Genomic DNA, 20249 nt, shown 5'->3' with positions numbered 1-20249 from the left:
GCAAAGACCCCTGGGCGCACCTTAACCCACCACAGCCTGGGTGAAATAGTTGAGCATCCGCCTCTGCTGTGGGAGGCAGAGAATTGCTGCCGCCGGGTACCTACCGGTAAAATAGGGACAAGCGCACTTCCGGCCTGGTGCTCGGCAGAACGAAGTTCAAAGTCGCTTGGGAGGGCACCCACCCTGTGGGAAATTGGCGGCATGGGACCGCCAGACCTAAAAATAATGTCACCCTCTTTTTTTTTTCACTGGGCATGCGGCACCGAAAGAATGCGGTTCGCTGACAATCCTCTGCTTTTGGCTGTGCAGCTCTTCGGCCTCCTGCGCACTGTGTACTGCCTCTGCCTGGAGCATACCGTTGTCGATGCGGCTAATCATCAGTTCAGCGATTTCTACTGTCATGACGCTGGGGATCAGCGTTTGGCACCGCCGATCAGACCACCACTTCATTCAACGTCAACAAGCGCAGAAGCCGGCACGCAGCTTTCGCATGGAGCGACACCGTGCGGAACCAGTATAAAGGGTCATCCTTTGGAATACGCTACCACTGGGCACGGCGGCACCGAAAGAATGCGGTTCGCTGACAATCCTCTGCTTTTTGCTGTGCAGCTCTTCGGCCTCCTGCGCACTGTGTACTGCCTCTGCCTGGAGCATACCGTTGTCGATGCGGCTAATCATGAGTTCAGCGATTTCTACTGTCATGACGCTGGGGATCAGCGTTTGGCACCGCCCATCAGACCACCACTTCATTCAACGTCAACAAGCGCAGAAGCCGGCACGCAGCTTTCGCATGGAGCGACACCGTGCGGAACCAGTATAAAGGGTCATCCTTTGGAATACGCTACCACTGGGCACGGCGGCACCGAAAGAATGCGGTTCGCTGACAATCCTCTGCTTTTTGCTGTGCAGCTCTTCGGCCTCCTGCGCACTGTGTACTGCCTCTGCCTGGAGCATACCGTTGTCGATGCGGCTAATCATCAGTTCAGCGATTTCTACTGTCATGACGCTGGGGATCAGCGTTTGGCACCGCCCATCAGACCACCACTTCATTCAACGTCAACAAGCGCAGAAGCCGGCACGCAGCTTTCGCATGGAGCGACACCGTGCGGAACCAGTATAAAGGGACATCCTTTGGAATACGCTACCACTGGGCACGGCGGCACCGAAAGAATGCGGTTCGCTGACAATCCTCTGCTTTTTGCTGTGCAGCTCTTCGGCCTCCTGCGCACTGTGTACTGCCTCTGCCTGGAGCATACCGTTGTCGATGCGGCTAATCATGAGTTCAGCGATTTCTACTGTCATGACGCTGGGGATCAGCGTTTGGCACCGCCCATCAGACCACCACTTCATTCAACGTCAACAAGCGCAGAAGCCGGCACGCAGCTTTCGCATGGAGCGACACCGTGCGGAACCAGTATAAAGGGTCATCCTTTGGAATACGCTACCACTGGGCACGGCGGCACCGAAAGAATGCGGTTCGCTGACAATCCTCTGCTTTTTGCTGTGCAGGTGAGGAAATATTACGGCAAGTGTTACCGTTCAAGCGATCCTTTTCTGCTAGTGCTGCCGTGCCCATGGCTGTGTTGCTTGCTTGATATTGCTGTTATCTGCCTCCGGAAATTACTGCTTTTAGGGGGGGACATTGAAACTAACCCCGGTCCCGACACTGCACAAATATTAAAGCAGCTTAGGGAAATCGCAGCTGATATTAAAGATATAAAAGAAAACCGCCTGGTAGAAATTGAAAAAAAGGTAGACGCTTTGTCAAACCTTGAAGAAAAGGTCACTTCTTGTCAGGACCGGCTCTCGCATATGAACCAAGTTGTTCTGACGCATGAAAGGAAAATAGACGATTTAGAGAACCACAGTAGAAGACCTAATTTGGTCATTTTTCGGCTACCACAACCAGAGGGTGAAAACAGTGGATCCCTGGAAACAGCCGTAAATAAAGGTATCTTTCACGATCTTCTAGAGCTGGAACCAGTAGCGATTGAACGCATTCACAGATTAGGTCGTCCGTCTCCGAATAAGAATCGACCGGTCATTCTGAGACTGCTCGATACGAGAGATAAAACATTAATTTTTAAACAATGCCACAAGTTGAAGAACACTGCTATATCAATAAGTGAGGACTATTCGCAGAAAGTTTGTGAAGTTAGGCGGAAGCTTTGGGCGAGTGCGAAGGAAAACCGGGAGAGAGGGGACAAAGTTTCCTTAGCTTTTGACAAACTGTACATCAATAATGTGGCGTATGTTTGGAACGAGGAAATAAATGATAGAGTTGCTGCTCAAAAAACGACGAAGGAAATTCACGCCGCCCAATGACCCGTCGTCACGCGCAAAAGCTAAGGTAGACACTGGTTTCGTCGATTGCCAAGGCAATGTTTTGAAGATTCCGTGCTTAGAAATCAACCGTCCATTCTACAGAAATTCAGTTTCAGCCAAAGAAAAACACCTGCGTATCGTCAATTTCAACGCTCGTAGCGTAGTAAATAAGACAGATATACTTGAAATTCAATTGTTACGGCATGATCCACACATTGCTATCATAGCAGAAACTTGGTTACGTAGTGATATAACAAATGAACTAGTCTTTCCACCCCACTACAAAGTCTTTCGCAAAGATAGAATGCACAGAGGCGGGGGTGTAGCCGTTCTAGTGAAAGCTCAGATAGACGCGACGCTTATCGGTGATACTCCCGACCTGGAGTGCTTATGCGTCAAGTTATCATGCTGGGGCCATTGCTTCGTGTTGTACGCATGTTACAGGCCACCTGACGCTACACCAGATTACTTGATTAAACTTCAAGAGCACATGTCTTCTTACCAAAATAAGAAAATTTTATTGATTGGTGATCTGAACCTGCCTGGTGTCAATTGGGAGCTCCTCCAAGCAAACAATAAGAGTGATGAAAACGCTAACATTCTATTCGACATCATGCTGACACATGATCTAATACAAGTGGTTAATGAACCCACGCGTGTGCAGGGGTCGTCCTGTTCTGTATTAGATGTTGTATTTTTAAACCGTGCATTTTCTGAGCATACTGTGTCTATTGAAGATGGTTTGTCAGATCATTTCCTTGTTGCGGTTTCTGTAACCATTGTCAAGATTGCTGTTCGCAAAATTCCCAAAACCATATCTATTAAAGATTATTCGAGAGCTGATGACGCCAGAATCGTCGACTACATGGAAACCTGTCTTACGCGCTTTGCTGATAGTGGCAGTGAAGTGAGTGCATTGTGGGCAGACTTTACTACAATGTGTAAGCACTGCATAGATACATTCATACCTACTAAATCTAAGAAAGTCAATAAAAGTACGCCTTGGATGACGCGTGCTATAATCCAATTGAAGCGCAAAATGAAACGAATAAAGAAGAAGCATGCGCGTACAGGGATTCTCAGTGAATTACAAGAAAAGCTAGCATGCGCTGTGCGTGATTGGAAAGATCTACATTTCACTGTAACATTGCCCAACTTTATAAAGAACGCGCCGGATAAGTTTTGGGAATACCTAGGCGAAAGCAAGAAGTCTGTCACAGAAATCACAGTTAATGGAACCAGTATTAACAACTTGAATGCTACCGCACAACATTTTAACGATTACTTTCATAGCGTATTTACCAGTACAAGTTCAGGCTTACCTTTAGGCCCTGTAGTGTTTCAACGCCATGAGGCGAACTTCATCTCATACCACGGCATTGTGTCTATGTTGCTAAATTAAAAAACCAAAACAACTCCTGGCCCTGATGACATCCCAAATGTGTTCCTTAGGCGATACGCCGAAACTATTGCCAAATTCTTGGTTTTGTTATTCAGACAATCTTTGCTATGTGCAAAAGTACCTAGTGATTGGAGGATGGCTCGAGTTGTCCCAGTCTTTAAGAAAGGCGATCGATCGTTACTACAGAATTACCGCCCCATATCACTGACGTCATCATGCTGCAAAATTTTCGAGCACATAATCGCAAGTCGCATTAATGAATTCTTAAAAGAAAAGTCGATACTAACCACTTGTCAACATGGCTTCAGAAAAGGCTGCTCGACTATCACACAGTTAGTTATAGTAATCGATTCATTTTCTAAAGCTTTGGATGCTAACGGTCAAATTGATGCTGTGTTTTTGGATTTTAGTAAAGCCTTCGATAGGGAGATTCACGAAAAATTAATTCTAAAATTAAGAAACATTAACCTTCCAGATATCTTAATTTCCTGGATCGCAGACTATCGAATAACCGTAAACAGTATGTTTCAATTGATGGACACAATTCGGGCTGTCTACCAGTCACTTCAGGTGTGCCCCAGGGCAGTGTTTTGGGTCCATTACTCTTTCTTTTGTATATTAATGACATCGTCACCGTCGTCACACCTGGAACACAAATAAGACTTTTCGCAGACGACTGTGTTGTGTTTCGTACAATTAAGTCTGTGGAAGATCAGAGGGAACTAGATTTCAGCTTGAATAACATATCCTTGTGGTGCGAAAAATGGGGCATGGCTGCCAATACCGACAAAACAGTCTCACTTCGCATAACGCACAAAAAGAATCCCCTCGATCACGTGTACAAAATGGCGTCTGTCCCATTAAAACAAGTTGATAGCTATAAATACCTTGGCGTAACCTTCACTGCCAATCTCTCTTGGAACCTTCATATTGAGAACACATGCTCTGCTGCATTCCGCAAACTAGCTTATCTGCGACACAAACTTAGAAATTCTCCTTCAAACGTTAAGTTACTCGCCTACCTAACCTATATCCGCCCAAAACTAGAATATGCCTGCGTAGCATGGGACCCGTACACTAAGCTCAATATCAACAAACTTGAGAGAATACAAAGAAAATCGGTTCGTTTTATTTATTCGAAATACAAACGTTCGGACTCCCCGTCACAGCTAATGTTGGCTAATGAGATTCGTTCTCTTGAATCAAGAAGGCAGAAGTACCGCTTGGATTTTTTACATAATCTGATTGACCACAAGTTCACCCTCGATCCTTCCCTTTATGTAAGCCCTCTTTCCACAAGGCAAACACGGCACCATCGCTCTGATGCATTAACACCTATCTATGCTAGGACAGACACGTATAAGTTTTCCTTTTTTCCACGGACCATTTCAGAATGGAATTCTCTGCCCGCACCGTAGAACTTGTGACGATCTGGGTGACATGTACTTTTCTGTACCTTTTTATGTGCATTCTATCGCAGTTCTGTTACGCTCTTTTGAATATGTATGTATAGGCATTTATATATGTGTATATATGTGTGTATATATTTGTATGTGTATGTGTGTATGTATATACATATGTATATATTTAGTTTTGTGTACAATTATGTATGCCCGTCCTGCAAGGACCACAATGTGGTCTGCAGTATGTACTAAATAAAAAAATAAAAAAAAGTGACGTGACGTCGAACGAGACCATGGCGTCGTTTTCACTCAGTGCGACATCCTTTAACTTAGCAACAAGAGCAGACGAATTTCCGATGTGTGTCGAGGTCTTACCGGCTAGAGGACTCAACACTTGGTGAAGGTAGCGCGATAGTCGGTAGAGCGGTGACCTGGTGAAGTCGACTATAGCCCGAAGTGGAACGCCAGGCCTGTGGACTTTTGGCAGGCCGTACATTGCAGGGGCTGAACCGTTCGTGCAGAGCAGGTGGTGATAGAGACCGGTGTGGTGCGGAGGAACCAACTTGAACAAACTGGCCAGTAGTTTTTGCAGCTTAGTCTGTAGTCGGCTTGTGGGGTCGTAGGCTGTAGCAGCATACGTATGACGGTCACCAAGGAGGGACAACATTTTCTCGTGGTAGTCGTTCTTGTCCAGCAAGATCGTAGCATTTCCTTTGTGGTAGGGTAAAATGGCGATGCTTCTGTTACTCCGTAGCTTCGAGTGGCGTGGTTCTTTGTAAAGGGAGCCGCATTCAATTACTTGTGCGTTGCGCGTACGGTGTCTGCGATGGCGACGGGCCGCACTTAAGAATGGAGACTTGAAGAGGGTCGCTATAAACTTTTGCGAAAACCTTACGCCAAAAGTGCCATGTGGGACAAGTCTGGTCCAGTGGTTCACAGGCACCCATGTTGAATGCCCGGCAAAGGCAAGTTAACCAAGTTTTAAAACGCAGACGCTGTTGTACAAGAAAATTGATCACTTTACCGAGCATGCTTTTGTGACCGCGATTTACGCCTCTACGTCAGAGGCAACGGTTTTGCAAACATCTTCGGGAAAATGTGCAGCGCGGCAAGGACGAAGGACAAAAACGCACAACACGAGCGCTGACTCTCAACTGAAATTTATTTCGTGCACAAAGAAAAACAAAAACATTTAAACCACATGGTGATTGCCAGATAAACAAGAGAAGCGCGGGAACATGCCATTCAAAAATTCAATTTCTTTTTTGTGCAGTGCGATAAAGGTTTGGCTGATACAACGAGCGGCATCCACGTGCATATGAGAAGCCTCGAATATCTCACGGCTTGTTGTATCTTTATTTTTGTACATCACGGCTGTTTCTTGAAACAAGGGTTCACATTTGCATCTGCTGCAGTGGGCGGCCAAATTAGAAGTCGTAGAATTTTTTACAGCACTGAAGTGTTCTCTGAGGCGAATATTAAAACTTCGACCGTAATACACCTTGCCACAAGAGAGCGGAATTGCATAAACTACCCCAAAGGAACAAGAAACGAACTTACGCGTGTGCTTAACCTGACACGGTGTGATTCGCTTGCACTTAGGTTTGTTGGCCAGATGGCATAAGCTGGATAACCGGTTCTTCGCGGAAAATATGACTTGAACTTGATATTTAGATGCTACCTTCTTTAAGCCGTGTGCCATCCTGTGTGCGCAAGGAATAACGGCGATTTTTCCTTTCTTTTCTCTTAAGGCCTGGTCATGTTGAGGATTGCCTTTCTTAAGCTTTTTTAGGAGCCCTTCACAAACGGAGACAACTGTGGCCTGTGGGAAACCCGCTTCTTTTAACCTGTCTAGCTGCCGAGAAAAGCTAAACTGCGCGACGTGGTGGCACGACTTTTTGAGGGCGGAACCCAGGCATGTCACCGCTATGCCCCTTTTTACCAGTTTGGAATGAGCCGACGAAAAATTTAGTATGGGCTTACATGATCTAGGATTGTATTCCCAACACAAGTGTTGCGGACTGAATTTTAATTTCAAGTCTAAAAACTGGATCTCATTATTGGAAGGCAACTCGTAAGTGAATGCCAAACCCAGTCCGCCTTCTTGAAAGGAAGAAACTATCTTGTTAACTTCTCCAGACCCATTGTTCGACCGCGTGATGATTAAGCAGTCATCTACAAACCTGAAGATTTTCACTATCCCTGCTGTCTTGGTGCCTTCCAAAATTCGGTTGACCTTGCCGAGAAAAATTTCACTCAGAACGGGTGCTACCTGAGACCCGATGCACACGCCCTGCCTCTGAATCATCACTTTTTCACCCCAAAGGACGAAAGTGGACTGCAAATAAAACGACAGGAGCTCAAGAAAGGACTCCACTGGTACACCACTTTCGTTCCTGAAATTCAACTCGTCATTTTCTGTGATACACTCTTTGACACATCAGTTGTTCTTGCGGAAGGGAGTAATAAAGTTCTCCCTTTATAGCGGGAAACACGCGTGGAGAAGGAAGGGCCGTCTGACGTCACTCTAATCATTCGTGGGGAGTGAAAAGCAGCTGCAACCTAAACTTTACTGGGAACGCGTGGGAGGGTGTTCGTATTGTTCACGGGCGCCTTATCATCCATTATGCGGTTTTGATGCTTGTTTTGTGGTTTACTTTAGTGCAAAGAAGACTGAGGTCTGTGCTGTATGCGTGACTGCAAAGAGAGATATGCCGTTTGCCTTCAGTTGTTGAAGGGCCCCGAAACTGTCGACATTTAGTTGGCAGTTGTGCGCAAGTCTAGAGTGTAGCGGAGTAACACGCGTTTGCCCGTGTCGTTGTTTCCTTCACTGTCCACCTCGCCGAATGTCCTTCCTCAGCGTCCGAGGTGGAAATGCAAAAGCGCGCGCATCTGCTAGCAGAGCGTCTGTGCTGGGATTTGCCCTATTTTAGAGGCACGTACGCGCTACAGGAGTTTTCAGGTGACGCCATGAAATGTTCAGACAAACGAGGCCTCGCTGTGAAAAATTCCTGGCGGGACTCGAACCCGCGCACCCACCATCCCAAGGGGAGCGTCGCAACCACTAGCTGTCCAGGCACGCTAGCAGGAGAAGCATTTAATGTAACCCTATGAGTGTGTTGCTACGGGCGAGAGAAAGAGAGAGAGCATAGCGTAGTCGTACATGTGCAGTGAGGGGGTACGACGGGGAGAGCATATTCTTCCGCAGCGGCAAGAAAAGCGATGCGAGGAGGGGAAGGACAACCTCACTTCAGGCGAATGCTTTTTCCAGAAGAGCGTGAGGAGGTGCCCGCACATGCAAAGCAGTCGACGGAATGATTTCAACTTGAAATCTTTCACTTTTGCTAACAATTAAGCAAATGTAGCAGCAAGGACGGCATGCGTTTTCTTAATATTCCGTTGCCGTGTACTTCACTGGTATCGCTTCGTTGATCGGGCAGCGCCTCGTGTATGACACAGTGGGTCGGGACCGTGGCGGCCCGGCCGCTGTGCATCAGTAATAATAATAATTGTTGACGTCCTAAAACCACTATATGATTATCGGTGACGCCGCAGTGGAAATTTCGACCATCTGGTATTCTTTAACGTGCAGCTAAATCTAAGTACACGGGCCTCAAGCAATTCGCCTCCACCGAAATGGGGCTGCCACGGCCGGCCTTCGATCCCACGACTTTTGGCTCAGCAATCCACCGTGGCGGGTGGGTCTCTCGAAATGTGTTTTACATTTGAAGACGCTTGGGTAAAATGTTGAAGATATAAACGTTACCATCATCCTTGATGTCTTTGGCCCCTCTTTTGCTGTTGAATTTCTCCAGCGGAAGCAAGGGAATGACATATTACACGAGGTGCCTGCAGAGTTCTCCGCCATGTTATGTCATAATTTCAATGCCCCCCTAAAAAAAATCTTGAATGCGCTACTGCACACATGCCTGGAATTCCAACTCACAGACGGTCACACTGAGCAACGGAATGGACACCACGGGCACGGCAGACTAGACCGGGTGAATGGGAGAGGCCCTGTACTGGAAATGATGATGAAGTTGCCGTACACTCTAAGCCAAAAATGGAAAAAACGAGAGAACTGCCGGTTTTAGTCCTAAAGACCAACTGTTACTCCCCAAAAAGACCAACTGGAACAAGATGGCTGACATGGCTCAAGTTGGGGGAGTAAGCGTTTAGGGTTAGGTTGGAAGGGAGCAACAGAAGGACGAACGGCAACAGTTTCTCTCGGCGCGCAACCGCTGCTCTCCTGCAGGACGCACCCTGTATCGGTCGATGCATGGGCCACATTTTCTTGCGGGCTGGCATAAGGAAACTAGTTTTTGTAAACTGAACAGAGAGATACGCACGCTAATAGGGACATTTGGCTTGTACGTAAACTTTTTAATGTTACCGTGTTACCGGAACCCATGTTTTAGAAAGGTTTTACGTCCCCGTACGTAAACGGATACCTTTACGTTTGAATAAACGATGAAATGTTGATGATAACGACATTTAAATTATATTTAATTGATATAAGATTGTATAACCGCTGCAGAAATATCTTGAGGGGTTTTTAGCGTAGAATACCGGGTTATCCGACGATGGTGTCGCCATCTTGTGACGCTTCGTGGACACGTTTGTTTTCGCCTAGTGTTAGAGGGAAAAAAATGATTGAAAAGGTAACTCATTCGTAATAATGCCGCGGCAAGGCATTTACACCAGAAGTGGAACGCACGATGTTTCTGAAATAACAATTTTTTGCTTGCCTGCTTCATCTTGTTCTCGCTAGATGGCGTCACCTATCCAGCCTGTCGGGGTATTTATGTCAAGGCTTCTCACGTTTTTACCGCTTCGGTATTCTAATTCTAGGTCACTCTAGTGACTCTAGCCGCTGAAACAAAGTGATCGCAATTACCGCTCGCACTTCGGCTTATTTTTACTCGGCGGCTGGAGCCTCGGCAAAGCGGGTATCGCGAGTAGCCGCGAACGAATGTGGATTTTCGAGATAGGGCCGTAAACGTAAAGCCAATCCGGAGAGTAGTTCACGTTCCGTAAAGGCCCGCGTATGCGCAGATTCGTTCCGGCAACTCGTAACACGGTAACGTAAAGCTAAAAGCCCACAATACAAGCTAAAATCGCCCAATAAAAGGCATGGTTGCACTAGAACGCCAGCACCTGAAGCTGTTGCCGTCGCAAGTCAAATGGCGTGTTTGCGTATAACATTTGGCATAAATATATAGCCTGAGAGTGTGGCAATAAAATGCGAAGCTTCGCGAGACTCCGTGTATACTTCGCGACAAACAAGCGGTTGAGAGAAGTACGCAGTTGATAGACTTTACATTTGCGGTTTTATGCTGACAACGAGACTGACAGCGAGCTAACGCCGCTGCCTCTCCTACCTCCTCATCTCTACCTTGTCACTGGCTGATTTTGGCGGGAGGACAGTTATCGCAATCAGGTCCGGTAGTTTGAATTTGTGCTTAATCTCAGAGCAAACTGACGTTATCAGCTCGGGCGGTGTTGTCTTTTCAAAGGGGAGGCGACTCTTCCGCAAAAAATAATATTATTAATATTGATATTAATAATAACAATGATAATAAAGAAGAAGAAAACACACCTCCGGGCAAAAAAGAAAAAAAGAAAAAACTGGCCTTTTAGCTAGCGCTAAGGCAGCACGGCAAAGCCTGTGTATTCGCGAGAGACTCATTGCCTTGACGTTTTCAGATGTATACATTGTTACCTTCTATTCTCTTTCGAACATCACCACTGGTTCTGCACGCCTATACTCATTTCACTAACATGTCAGAACGCGCGACGACCCGTCGGTACCTACATAACCCCGTTTCCTTTCAGACGGCGCCGTAGCGTTTGGTGGCGCAGTGGTTAGCGTGCGCGCATGGTGATTAAGTGGTCGCGAGTTCGAATCCTGTGTATTTGTTGCAAATTTTCTGAAATTTCTTTCTGAACGAGATGTCTGTGTATCATTTATACAAACAAATATGTGTATAAACCTCAATGTGCTCTAGAAGTCAATCAAAAACGAATTTTTTTTTTCGGCCCGAGAAGAAACTAAGGAGTAACGGGAAGGAGCATCCGTTGCTCCCTTGAGGAGCATCAGAAAGGAGTAACAGTTGGTCCTCAAGGAGAGCAACGGTTCGTCCCCTTGCCGTTGCTCCTTTTAGGAGAGTAATGGGAGTGGCAAAGCACTTGCTCCCTCAAAGGAGGAACCCCTATACCCCCGTTGCTCTCTTTTGGCTTAGAGTGTAGCCACTGCAGCCTTTAAAAAGTCAATTTCGTCAAACATGGCTACAGAAAGCAATAGTGAAAAGCAGCGAGTCGTACGTATTCCTGACATCAGTTCCGTATCGCTCAGGCTCAAAAAGTGGGAAGTAGATACGGTGTATGCTAACGTTGTTTTTACGGCTTCTAATAAGCTAGGTAAGATACGCGCCACCGTGCAGAGAAAGAATGAACAGGTGAAAGACAAAAGGCGGACTGTCAAAACAGGCAAAAAAAATGCAGGTTGCCGTGCTGGTGTTGTATACACTGTTCCTTTCACCTGCGGCGGTTAATACGTAGGATAGACAGCGCGCTGTGTTAATCACCCGCTGCAGAATCATAAGAGGTCGTTGACCGGAGGCTCTGTCTCTGCAGTTGGATAAATGCGCGTGTGATGGACGTCGAATTGTCGGGTATATCGGTCGTAGGGGATGCGTGCTTTCGCTTAGTGCAAGAAAGGGCTCAACAGTTGTCTCGCTTTCTTTTGCGTATCCCTTAAAGTTGGCACTGGTGGTCTCTTGTTTGCACGATTTACCTTGTTTTATGATGAATCCACTGAAGATGCAATTCCTACCCTAGCACTCATTCTCATGTAAGTTTTTCAACGTTCACAGAGGGGCAGCAGTGATGACAGACCTCGATTTCTCCGTATCGCTGTCCGTATACAAAAACCCCTATTGCCATCTAGGGAGCAGCGGAAGAACTAACGTTATTATTCGACAAAGTGGCTTTTTGGGCTTGGTCGATGAAAGGCATCAAAAAGCATCCTAGCGCTAACAGACACAACGGGGTGAGTTCAATGGGTTCACGGCTCCCTAGACGGCGGTTTTATCAGTTCATTGCTTCAAATACACATCTCAATCATTCAAGTGACTGAACCCCTTTCGGGAGCGGCGGAAGAAGTAATGCATAGAAACAAGTCAGTGCGTGTTGAAGAACGCCGACGAGAACTGAGACGCCACCCATCTTCTGAGTGCAATGGAGTTCTATCGAAAAGGATCGCCCAATGTGATTGTGTGCAATCGCGACGAATTGTTGCGAAGCACTTTCTTCGGAGTTAACAAGGGCAACATCAGCGGTAGTTGTTCCTCAGCTTTGTCCACGTTTTCTTTTTTTCTGCTGCTTCAAACTATTCGCTAACATGGGCCTGCCTCTCAGCCATAATCACATGAATCCAATGCCAGGAAAGCATAAGGTACTTCTTTCAATCAGAACGTACAACAGTTTGCCGCAAGTGCGAAGCTCAGGCCGGTTCTTACGAATAAACAGCGCTTTTCAACAAGGACACGACTTTATTTTCCAAGAATTTTTACGGAGGATCAGCCGCATTTAAACGTTCAAGAAGTGGCCCGCTCCTAATTACCGGGCAGCTATTCTTAGAGACGCGGCGGCGTGGTGGCCTTGTGTCGTCCTTGGGCGCTGCCGCCCTCTGGCGCCAGCGCGACCTCGCGAATCGATTCTCTTCCCCCCTTTTTCTCGTACGCTTGGCGCCCTCGTTTAGCTCGTGTCGTACGGTCTCAAACGTACAAAAAGAATGTCGTTGTTTTCTTCTAGCACGACTGTCTTCGCTAATAAATATAATTTACTTTTCCATGTAAGCGAGAATGTTTGCGCAACAGCGCAAATGGTGTTCATAAGGCTGCTTGCAGTACCGCGAGCCCTGTTGAAGCCGTGTTTCTGGTGGCATCGCTTGCACACAACCACCCTCCCCAGCGCGCCGGCTCTAGTTCATTCCTTCTGCCACCATAGGGCAGAATGTACGGGCGATGTGGCGCTAGTCAGCACCGCTCGTTCAGCGCTCGTAGTGATGGCCTGCGCGAAGCGCTCACGTCATGTACCAAGTGTGCATGGAGGCACAAGATATTGGAAGTGTCACAACTGATGTTTTTGCCTTTGAACGGACGCCCAAGGGCACGGCGTTCCGTGCGCCGTTCTGCACAGCCGTTTTCGTATATGGGTTTCGCAACATTAACATATTTGGAAACAATATGTGGCATCTCAAAAATAGCCAAGTGGACGTTAACTGAAAGACGCACTTTTTTTGCTACTGGCAAGATGGTCGGGCCTGCTTCAACAATGTTTTGCCAGTGTACTCCTGTCCCCTAAATACCTCAAATCTATATTGCGCTTAAAATCTACATAGCCCACTGTCGTGGATATACAGGAGTATAATTTGTACTGAATTGGCTCTTATTGATTACAACTGTTCAACTGGGCTTGAATTAGCTCATAAAAGAAGTCTACAAACTTGGAGGACGCTTGAGCTTCGCCTTCAAGAGTAGAACGCGACAGCGTAATCGGGCATCGTTGGCGTCGCCTTCTCAATCGGCAGCCGGGCTTCGGTTCTCGGTGCTTGCCTCAACCGTGCCGTAGGAAACGGTAACATTGGCCGTTTCAAACTATCATAAAATGCCTACGGCAGTTGTTAAGTGCCCACCAAAATTATTGCTTTTGCGAATCAGCGAAGAGCCCACTACGCCTCCGTAAGGTAACACACGAATCTACGCAGCTTTTGTTGATGCTTTTCCTTATGGTGATGATTAAATACGTCTGAGCGCTTTGTAATGGGTGGGCCTTTGAAACACCGAGTCGTTGCGCAGTTGACATGTTTCGACGCCTGGCGCGATTGTACGCTTCTGCCAAGCAACATTACATGCGTTAAGGAGACTTGCACTACATGACATTCATAAAGTGTTTTTTTTTCCCCGAAGCAGTTTCAAGGAATTGCGTGGCTCTGTGGTTGAACTCCTACTTGCCACGCAGACGGCCTGGGTTCGATTCTCACTCGAACCCGAAGATTTTTATTATTTATTTTATTTGTATCTTTCTGAATGTTTGGGTAATGGATAAGATGACGATTTTTCGCTCACAGCCAAAGACGCCGGCACCGAAATTTCTGCGAAACGAGCTCTTTAACGCTATCCCGTTAAAATGTGTGAAATGGCCGTTTTTCAGGCACATGCAGATGCGGTCCAAGTAAAAATGCACGCTTGCACTCATTTCGAAGTGTAAGAATACACAAAAATCACCCAGTGCATTAATTAGTTTGGCTTCAACAGTCAGACGAGTGATCTGTTCTTTATATCAACCAACAATGACTGTTGTGAAACAACGATCGGCAACCACACGGATGAACGTGGAGGGCGAGAAACTATTCAGGTGGTAGTTCGTTTGATTTGTGTTAGGAGACGGGTGGAAGCTTCCCCTTCATAACGGGGTGGTGGCGTGTGCCACCAGGCTCGACAAAAAGAAAAAAAAAATACTTCTTTAAGTTGGCCTAATGGCTTCTCTACTGCGATTAATTGGATCTTACTATAGAACATAAATTCACAACGCAGCTTTCTGCACCTTACGGTAGAATGACCTTTTCTCCCCCACTATTTAGTGTTCTCATTTCTCCCTACTTTTCGGCAACAAATACTATAACCTTGTTTCTGTCGCAGATGTCTTGAGCTTTCCATCATTGTCCCTAAAACCCAAGGCTTCATGTAGGCTCGCGCCTAAACCTCGGTGGATGTCTCCACATACAATCGGGACATGCTCCGTAGTTTCCTCCCCAGCACGCGCATTGCTATTCTTCTGCACTGAATCTAGCTTTATAGCTTGGCGTTCTAAGGCAACCCGAGCTCGCTTCAAACAGTAAAGCGCTTCCCCTTGAATGATCATGAAATGCCCCCCTCCTTATGTCGTTTTTTCCCTTTCGATAGTTAGTGAGCGCCGTTATTTTTTTCATCAAGTACGTCCTCTCCGCCTCTGACTTTTCGCTTAACACTCTTTTAGGGGCGAAGCTCCTTAAGGCGGCACCCGTTCGTCCCTCGTAGTTGTCGTAGTCGTAGTGCGTAACCAGTCGTAACGCTAGTACCAGATCTTGACCTCCAAGGTGGTGCCGGTGGGAGATTTTTCCTGTGCGTTGTTGAACAATAAAAAATTCGCAGCGTGCGCGTTAACTAAAGGCCGAATTCTTCTGTCTCTCATTCCCCATTAGCAGCCATTGGCATGTTCCAGTAGGAAACGTTAGTAGAAGTAGAAGTGTAAGTGTTAGCTAAAAGCCGACTTCTTCTGTCTCTCATTCCCATTAGCAGCCATTGTTTACCTCCAAGGTAGTGCCTGGTGAGATTTCTCCTGTGCGTGATTAAACAATAAAAATTTTGTTCAAAACGCCGTTGATTGATGAAATAAACCAACGAAAGACACCAGATGTTTTCTAAAAGCAAAACGAAAGAACGGCAGATGTTTCTAAAGCAAAACGAAAAGACGCCAGCTGCTTAACAAAAGACGCCAGATGTTTTCTAAAGCAATGGTTTTCTAAACAATGAAAATTCACAGCGTACATGTAAAATTAAAGTGAGCTGCAAGTCGTCATAACTCATCGAACCTTTAGTATACACGCGCCCGATCTCACGTCGGTGATGATGTACTGGGCAGAATTCACGGAAGATTCACGGTTTACCGATGAACCTCCGCAGCTTCGCCCACTCATCATCATTCACTCCGTGGATACGCTGTGATTTTTATAAAACTTTCAATCACCGGCTTTACGGGTCCCCTACACTGGCAGCCGTACACTCGCTGGTGTAGTTCCTTTTAGGAGCGAAGCTCCTTATAGCATCACCTGGTCGCTTGTCGCTCCGTCCGGCGTTCCCCCGCCGTGACGTCTCCCGTATCATTCAATAGATGGCGCTGTCCCATAGAGATGCATGCAAACTGCAGTTGGGCGACGATATACTAGATGGCGCTGTCCCATAGAGATAGAAAAAAATAATAAAAATAAAAAAAATAAAAAATAAAAACTAAAAAATGAATAAAATCGAAAATAAAATAAAAAACAAAAAGAAGACAAAAAGGAAAGAGACCATGATTGCTTCAAGCTCTTCATCATTCGTCCGTGGATATGCTGTAATTCTTTCTCCATCGTGTGTCAACGCCCTTCATATACAAATACCGGAACACCTTTTCCTTCATATTCCTTAGCCTCTCTTCGAATGTAATTTTGCTCTGAGCTTCCCTCGCCTCAAAACTTGTCCGTCTCATATCGTCCTTTAGAGCTTCATTTGACGACTTCCCGTGAGCGCCCAATTCGAGGCGTCCCACAGTCCTTTCCATTCCTGATTGCATCTCTGACCTCATGCACGCCACTGAGTTCCCAAATATAAGCCCCGGAACCATTGCACCTTTCAACAGACCTCATAGCACCTCGTACCTATTGTATCCGCATAACGGTCTGTGCTTCGTTATTGTGCCATTCCTCTTCCCTTTGCAGTCGAGGCTTTTTCCTGTGCCTCCGTGTATCTATCACCCCCATTCACCCATACTCCGAGATACTTGTATTCGCTTTCCCTCGGTATTTCTTGGCCCTGTATTGACACCACCCAATTACTGGGATATCATCAATCCACATTTTTTACGCTAAATCCTAGTCCTAGATATTCAAAATGTAGACCGCCATCTGCTGCCATCCTCGATGCGCTCTCTTTTGCTAGGCAGTTGGACATCACAGCAGTTCAGATGCTGGTCTTTCATATCTGGGCTTTAGCTTCTTCAAACCACAATATGATTATAAGGGACGCCGTTGTGGAGGGCTCCGGAAATTTCGAAACACCTGGGCTTCTTTAACGTGCAACTAAATCTAAGTACACGGACTTGAAACATTTTCGCCTCTATCGGAAACGGAGCCGCCGCGGCTGGAATTCGATCCCGCAACCTTTGGCTCAGCAGTCGAGCGCCATAATCACTAGACCACCGTAGCGGGGCGACTTCCCAACGCTTCGTGCGCTGTTCAAGCAACCAGGGAGCCGTGACAATGGCGGGAACAATGATTTTAATGGAATGTATTTGTTATCTGAACAAAGAGAAAAAAAAAAACATTAGTGAACCTTGGACTAAGCCGCCGCGCAAGGCTTGAAACAGTGACACTGGACGATTGTGAAGACTACTGTGGTTCCTTCTAGGTTGTTTCTAGGCTTTAGCGAAGTGATGCTAGGTTATTTCTGCGTTGATTCTTAGCGCAGAGAGGTTAGACTTACAAGGAGAACTGACAGGATTTTGAGACATCGTAAAAAGGACGGTTTTCGTGTCCTCTGTACGCAATGTTAACGCCCTCCACACACCGGAGTTAGACGACACGTATAAAATATTGTTGCGATAGCAATTATATGGACACTCTCGGCGGATTTTTCCATCGCCGTCATGTCCCGGATATATATATATATATATATATATATATATATATATATATATATATATATATATATATATATATATATATATATATATATGTGTGTGTGTGTGTGTGTATATAAATAAAAGCCAGAAATAAAAATAATTCAGAACACAAAAACTCCGAAGCGCTCGACCGGGGTTTCGAACCTGCGACCGCTCGCTCCGCAGCTCGCTGCCTTGTCGCTTTTTATTTTCTTTATTGCCGGTTGGTACTTCCAGTTACGCCATGTCGCATTCGTTCTCCACGATACTAACGCCAGAATACAAACGCACGCGGCGTTAGGTGAAAAAAACGGACGCCACACGTGGCCAAATTAAAATTATGCCAGACGCGGGCCTTGCTGCATCGTTGCCCGCGCTGCGTTTGCGTGGTATCGCTGGCGACCCACGCTAGTTTTCCATGTTGGGGTTTTAGCGCCACGCCACCCGTGGCCAGTCGGCCAGGGAAAAAGAAGAGCGTCCGGTGACTCGTGGTGGCGCGAGTTAGTGGGAACGCTTTGGCTCTTGTACCCAAGGCAAACTTACCGGACACGCGCACACAACAATAGCTCCAAAACGTGTTAGAAGGATGATAGTGTATTACATACGCGAAGACATGAAATTATATCCAGATGGGTGCAGGGAAAAAGAAGTAAAGAAGAAGTGCGTTTGCGCTGTAATTTTAGCCTCAGGAATATGTACCAACTAGCATGTCCAGGAATTCGGGACATCGACAACTAGCGCCATCTGTTGCGTTGGCTGCTGAGTGGCAGCGTCACTGAATGGGAAACGACCTTTAAACATTTATTGTAGTGCAACGCTTCAATATACGTTTAAATCACTTCGTCTATGTATTCTGGGACTCATCATCTCACAGTGCGAGAAGTTTTGCTTTACTCGCATAAACTTTCTGGGTTCGAGAGCCACTTTTATGTGCTATGTGAAACTGCATAGGAGAGAACTTAAAAATTTATATAAAAACAATGCGCCCTCACCTGCTTAAATCACTGAAGTGACCCAATCTAGAATATTTAATCTTCGTACCTGTGAAGTTTGGCTGATGTTGGCGAAGTTTCTGAGGTTCGACGGAAACTTTTGTAAAAAGGTGCATTGCAGCGAAACCACCTTATAGGGGTGCATGCGCTTCATAGTGTTTTCGGTGGCTCCAAAACTTGTGAAAATGTCAGTGTTTTTATTCAAGTTGGTTTTTCTTGAGGCTGCTCAAGGTATGCAGGGTATGAATGCTGTGGAGGTCTTCAGTTGATAATTAGCAATGATAAATTGTAGGTTAATTAGAGCAGATGATCAAAAACGAGAATAGCTCCTCGTAATTCAAACTAGGCTCTCAACATAGTTGTGCCTAGTTAAGCCAAGTGAATCGTAGCCAATCCTGATTAAGTATAGTTGAGCAGGGCGATACCTAATTAGCCAGGCATAATTAAGTCAAAGGCTAATTAGCCATAAGTAAACCGGGTTGAGATTCTGGTTGCCTAGCCATGCCGCGCTCGGCAAGATGTGCCGAGCAAAGCCTAATTAGGATTAAATAGTGCTGAGCCTAATTAGCTTTAATTAGGATAATTACCTCATTAGGCTTACATTGACTAGTCGAGAAGCTAGACGAGACCGAGCCTCAAATGTGCGAGTTAAAGGGGTCATGAAGCACCCCTTGGGCTGATTGAAAAAAACACATCCTGCGGAAAGCTGACACGGCTATGAACTGCTCTGCCAAATATTACACTCGTGCGCGCCGCGTAATGGCCACAAGCGGAGCGCGAAGTTGCCGTTTCCCCAGGCACCCTCTTTTCAAACAGAGGCCGGTTCTCACTCTCGTCGGTGGGCGGGGCGTCTGTCCGTTTACGTCGCGGATCTGTCAGTTTACGTCGCAAGAGACATAGCATGCTTATTGGCCGATAGCCGACGTAAATCGAGAGCGGCGTTCGGATCAGATGCGCTTTTTGCCGCGGGGTGCCGCTACTTGCCGGCGCCGCACTCCTCAGTACACGGTAGCCGCACTCGCGCAAGCGAATCACAGCGGGAGAGCGATCGCGTTTCATGACGCGCGCTGGCGTAACTTCTTTCCCCCATGCCATCCCTCCCTGTCTAGCTTCCAGTGTGCTCGCCGGCACGAGAAAAGAGAGAAAGCGCTGGGAGCGTGCGCCAAACCCCCGTAACTCCGCTGATTCTTGACGGATTCGAGAAATTTTTGCGGCAATCGATTCGGGAGGCAGTACACTCCGATACTGAGGCCATTAGATCATTACTTGGAAAAGTGGTTCATGACCCCTTTAAGCTAATTGAGCTAGGTAAGCCATAATTAAGCTAATTAGTTAAAATTAACGTGAGTTTGACTTGGGATGCAAGCTAATCGAGTCTCCAGCGTGCCACTTAGACTTATTAAGCTACTGCGTGTCGGTGGGCTCGTTGGTTTGGTAGCATTGTAACGAAAAAAATTCTGCAGATCCCACGTACCGTGGCAATCGACGTTGTGCGAAGCATCGCAGGAAGATGACTGTGTCGCAATTTTTTGCATTGAGCGAAACGTTACGGAATGACGCTAGAGAAATGTGCAAATGGCATACGCACACACAAATTTGGAGAGTCGCACATGTGTTATATAACCAGGTGGTTATAGTTGCTTAACGATGCCAACAGCAACATAG

The 20249-nt window shown here is 46.4% G+C and overlaps 2 protein-coding genes across 2 annotated transcripts in view; both read left to right on the top strand.

Annotated features, from left to right (window-relative positions):
- Positions 1–20249, top strand: part of LOC119379524 (octopamine receptor beta-2R) — a 368763-nt gene that overhangs the window by 290244 nt on the left and 58270 nt on the right. The gene's annotated exons all lie outside the window — the stretch shown is intronic.
- On the top strand, positions 362–3163 carry LOC125756943 (uncharacterized). Its single transcript, XM_049412005.1, has 2 exons — positions 362–3013; positions 3113–3163. The coding sequence occupies exon 1, from the start codon at positions 571–573 to the stop codon at positions 2323–2325; it is 1755 nt and encodes a 584-aa protein (XP_049267962.1). The 5' UTR covers positions 362–570; the 3' UTR covers positions 2326–3013; positions 3113–3163.

The sequence above is a fragment of the Rhipicephalus sanguineus genome, chromosome 1, assembly GCF_013339695.2.
Source record: "Rhipicephalus sanguineus isolate Rsan-2018 chromosome 1, BIME_Rsan_1.4, whole genome shotgun sequence".
NCBI lineage: Eukaryota > Metazoa > Arthropoda > Arachnida > Ixodida > Ixodidae > Rhipicephalus > Rhipicephalus sanguineus.
The sequence above is the reverse complement of the archived record's forward strand: the minus strand, read 5'-3'. Positions and strand labels throughout refer to the sequence as shown.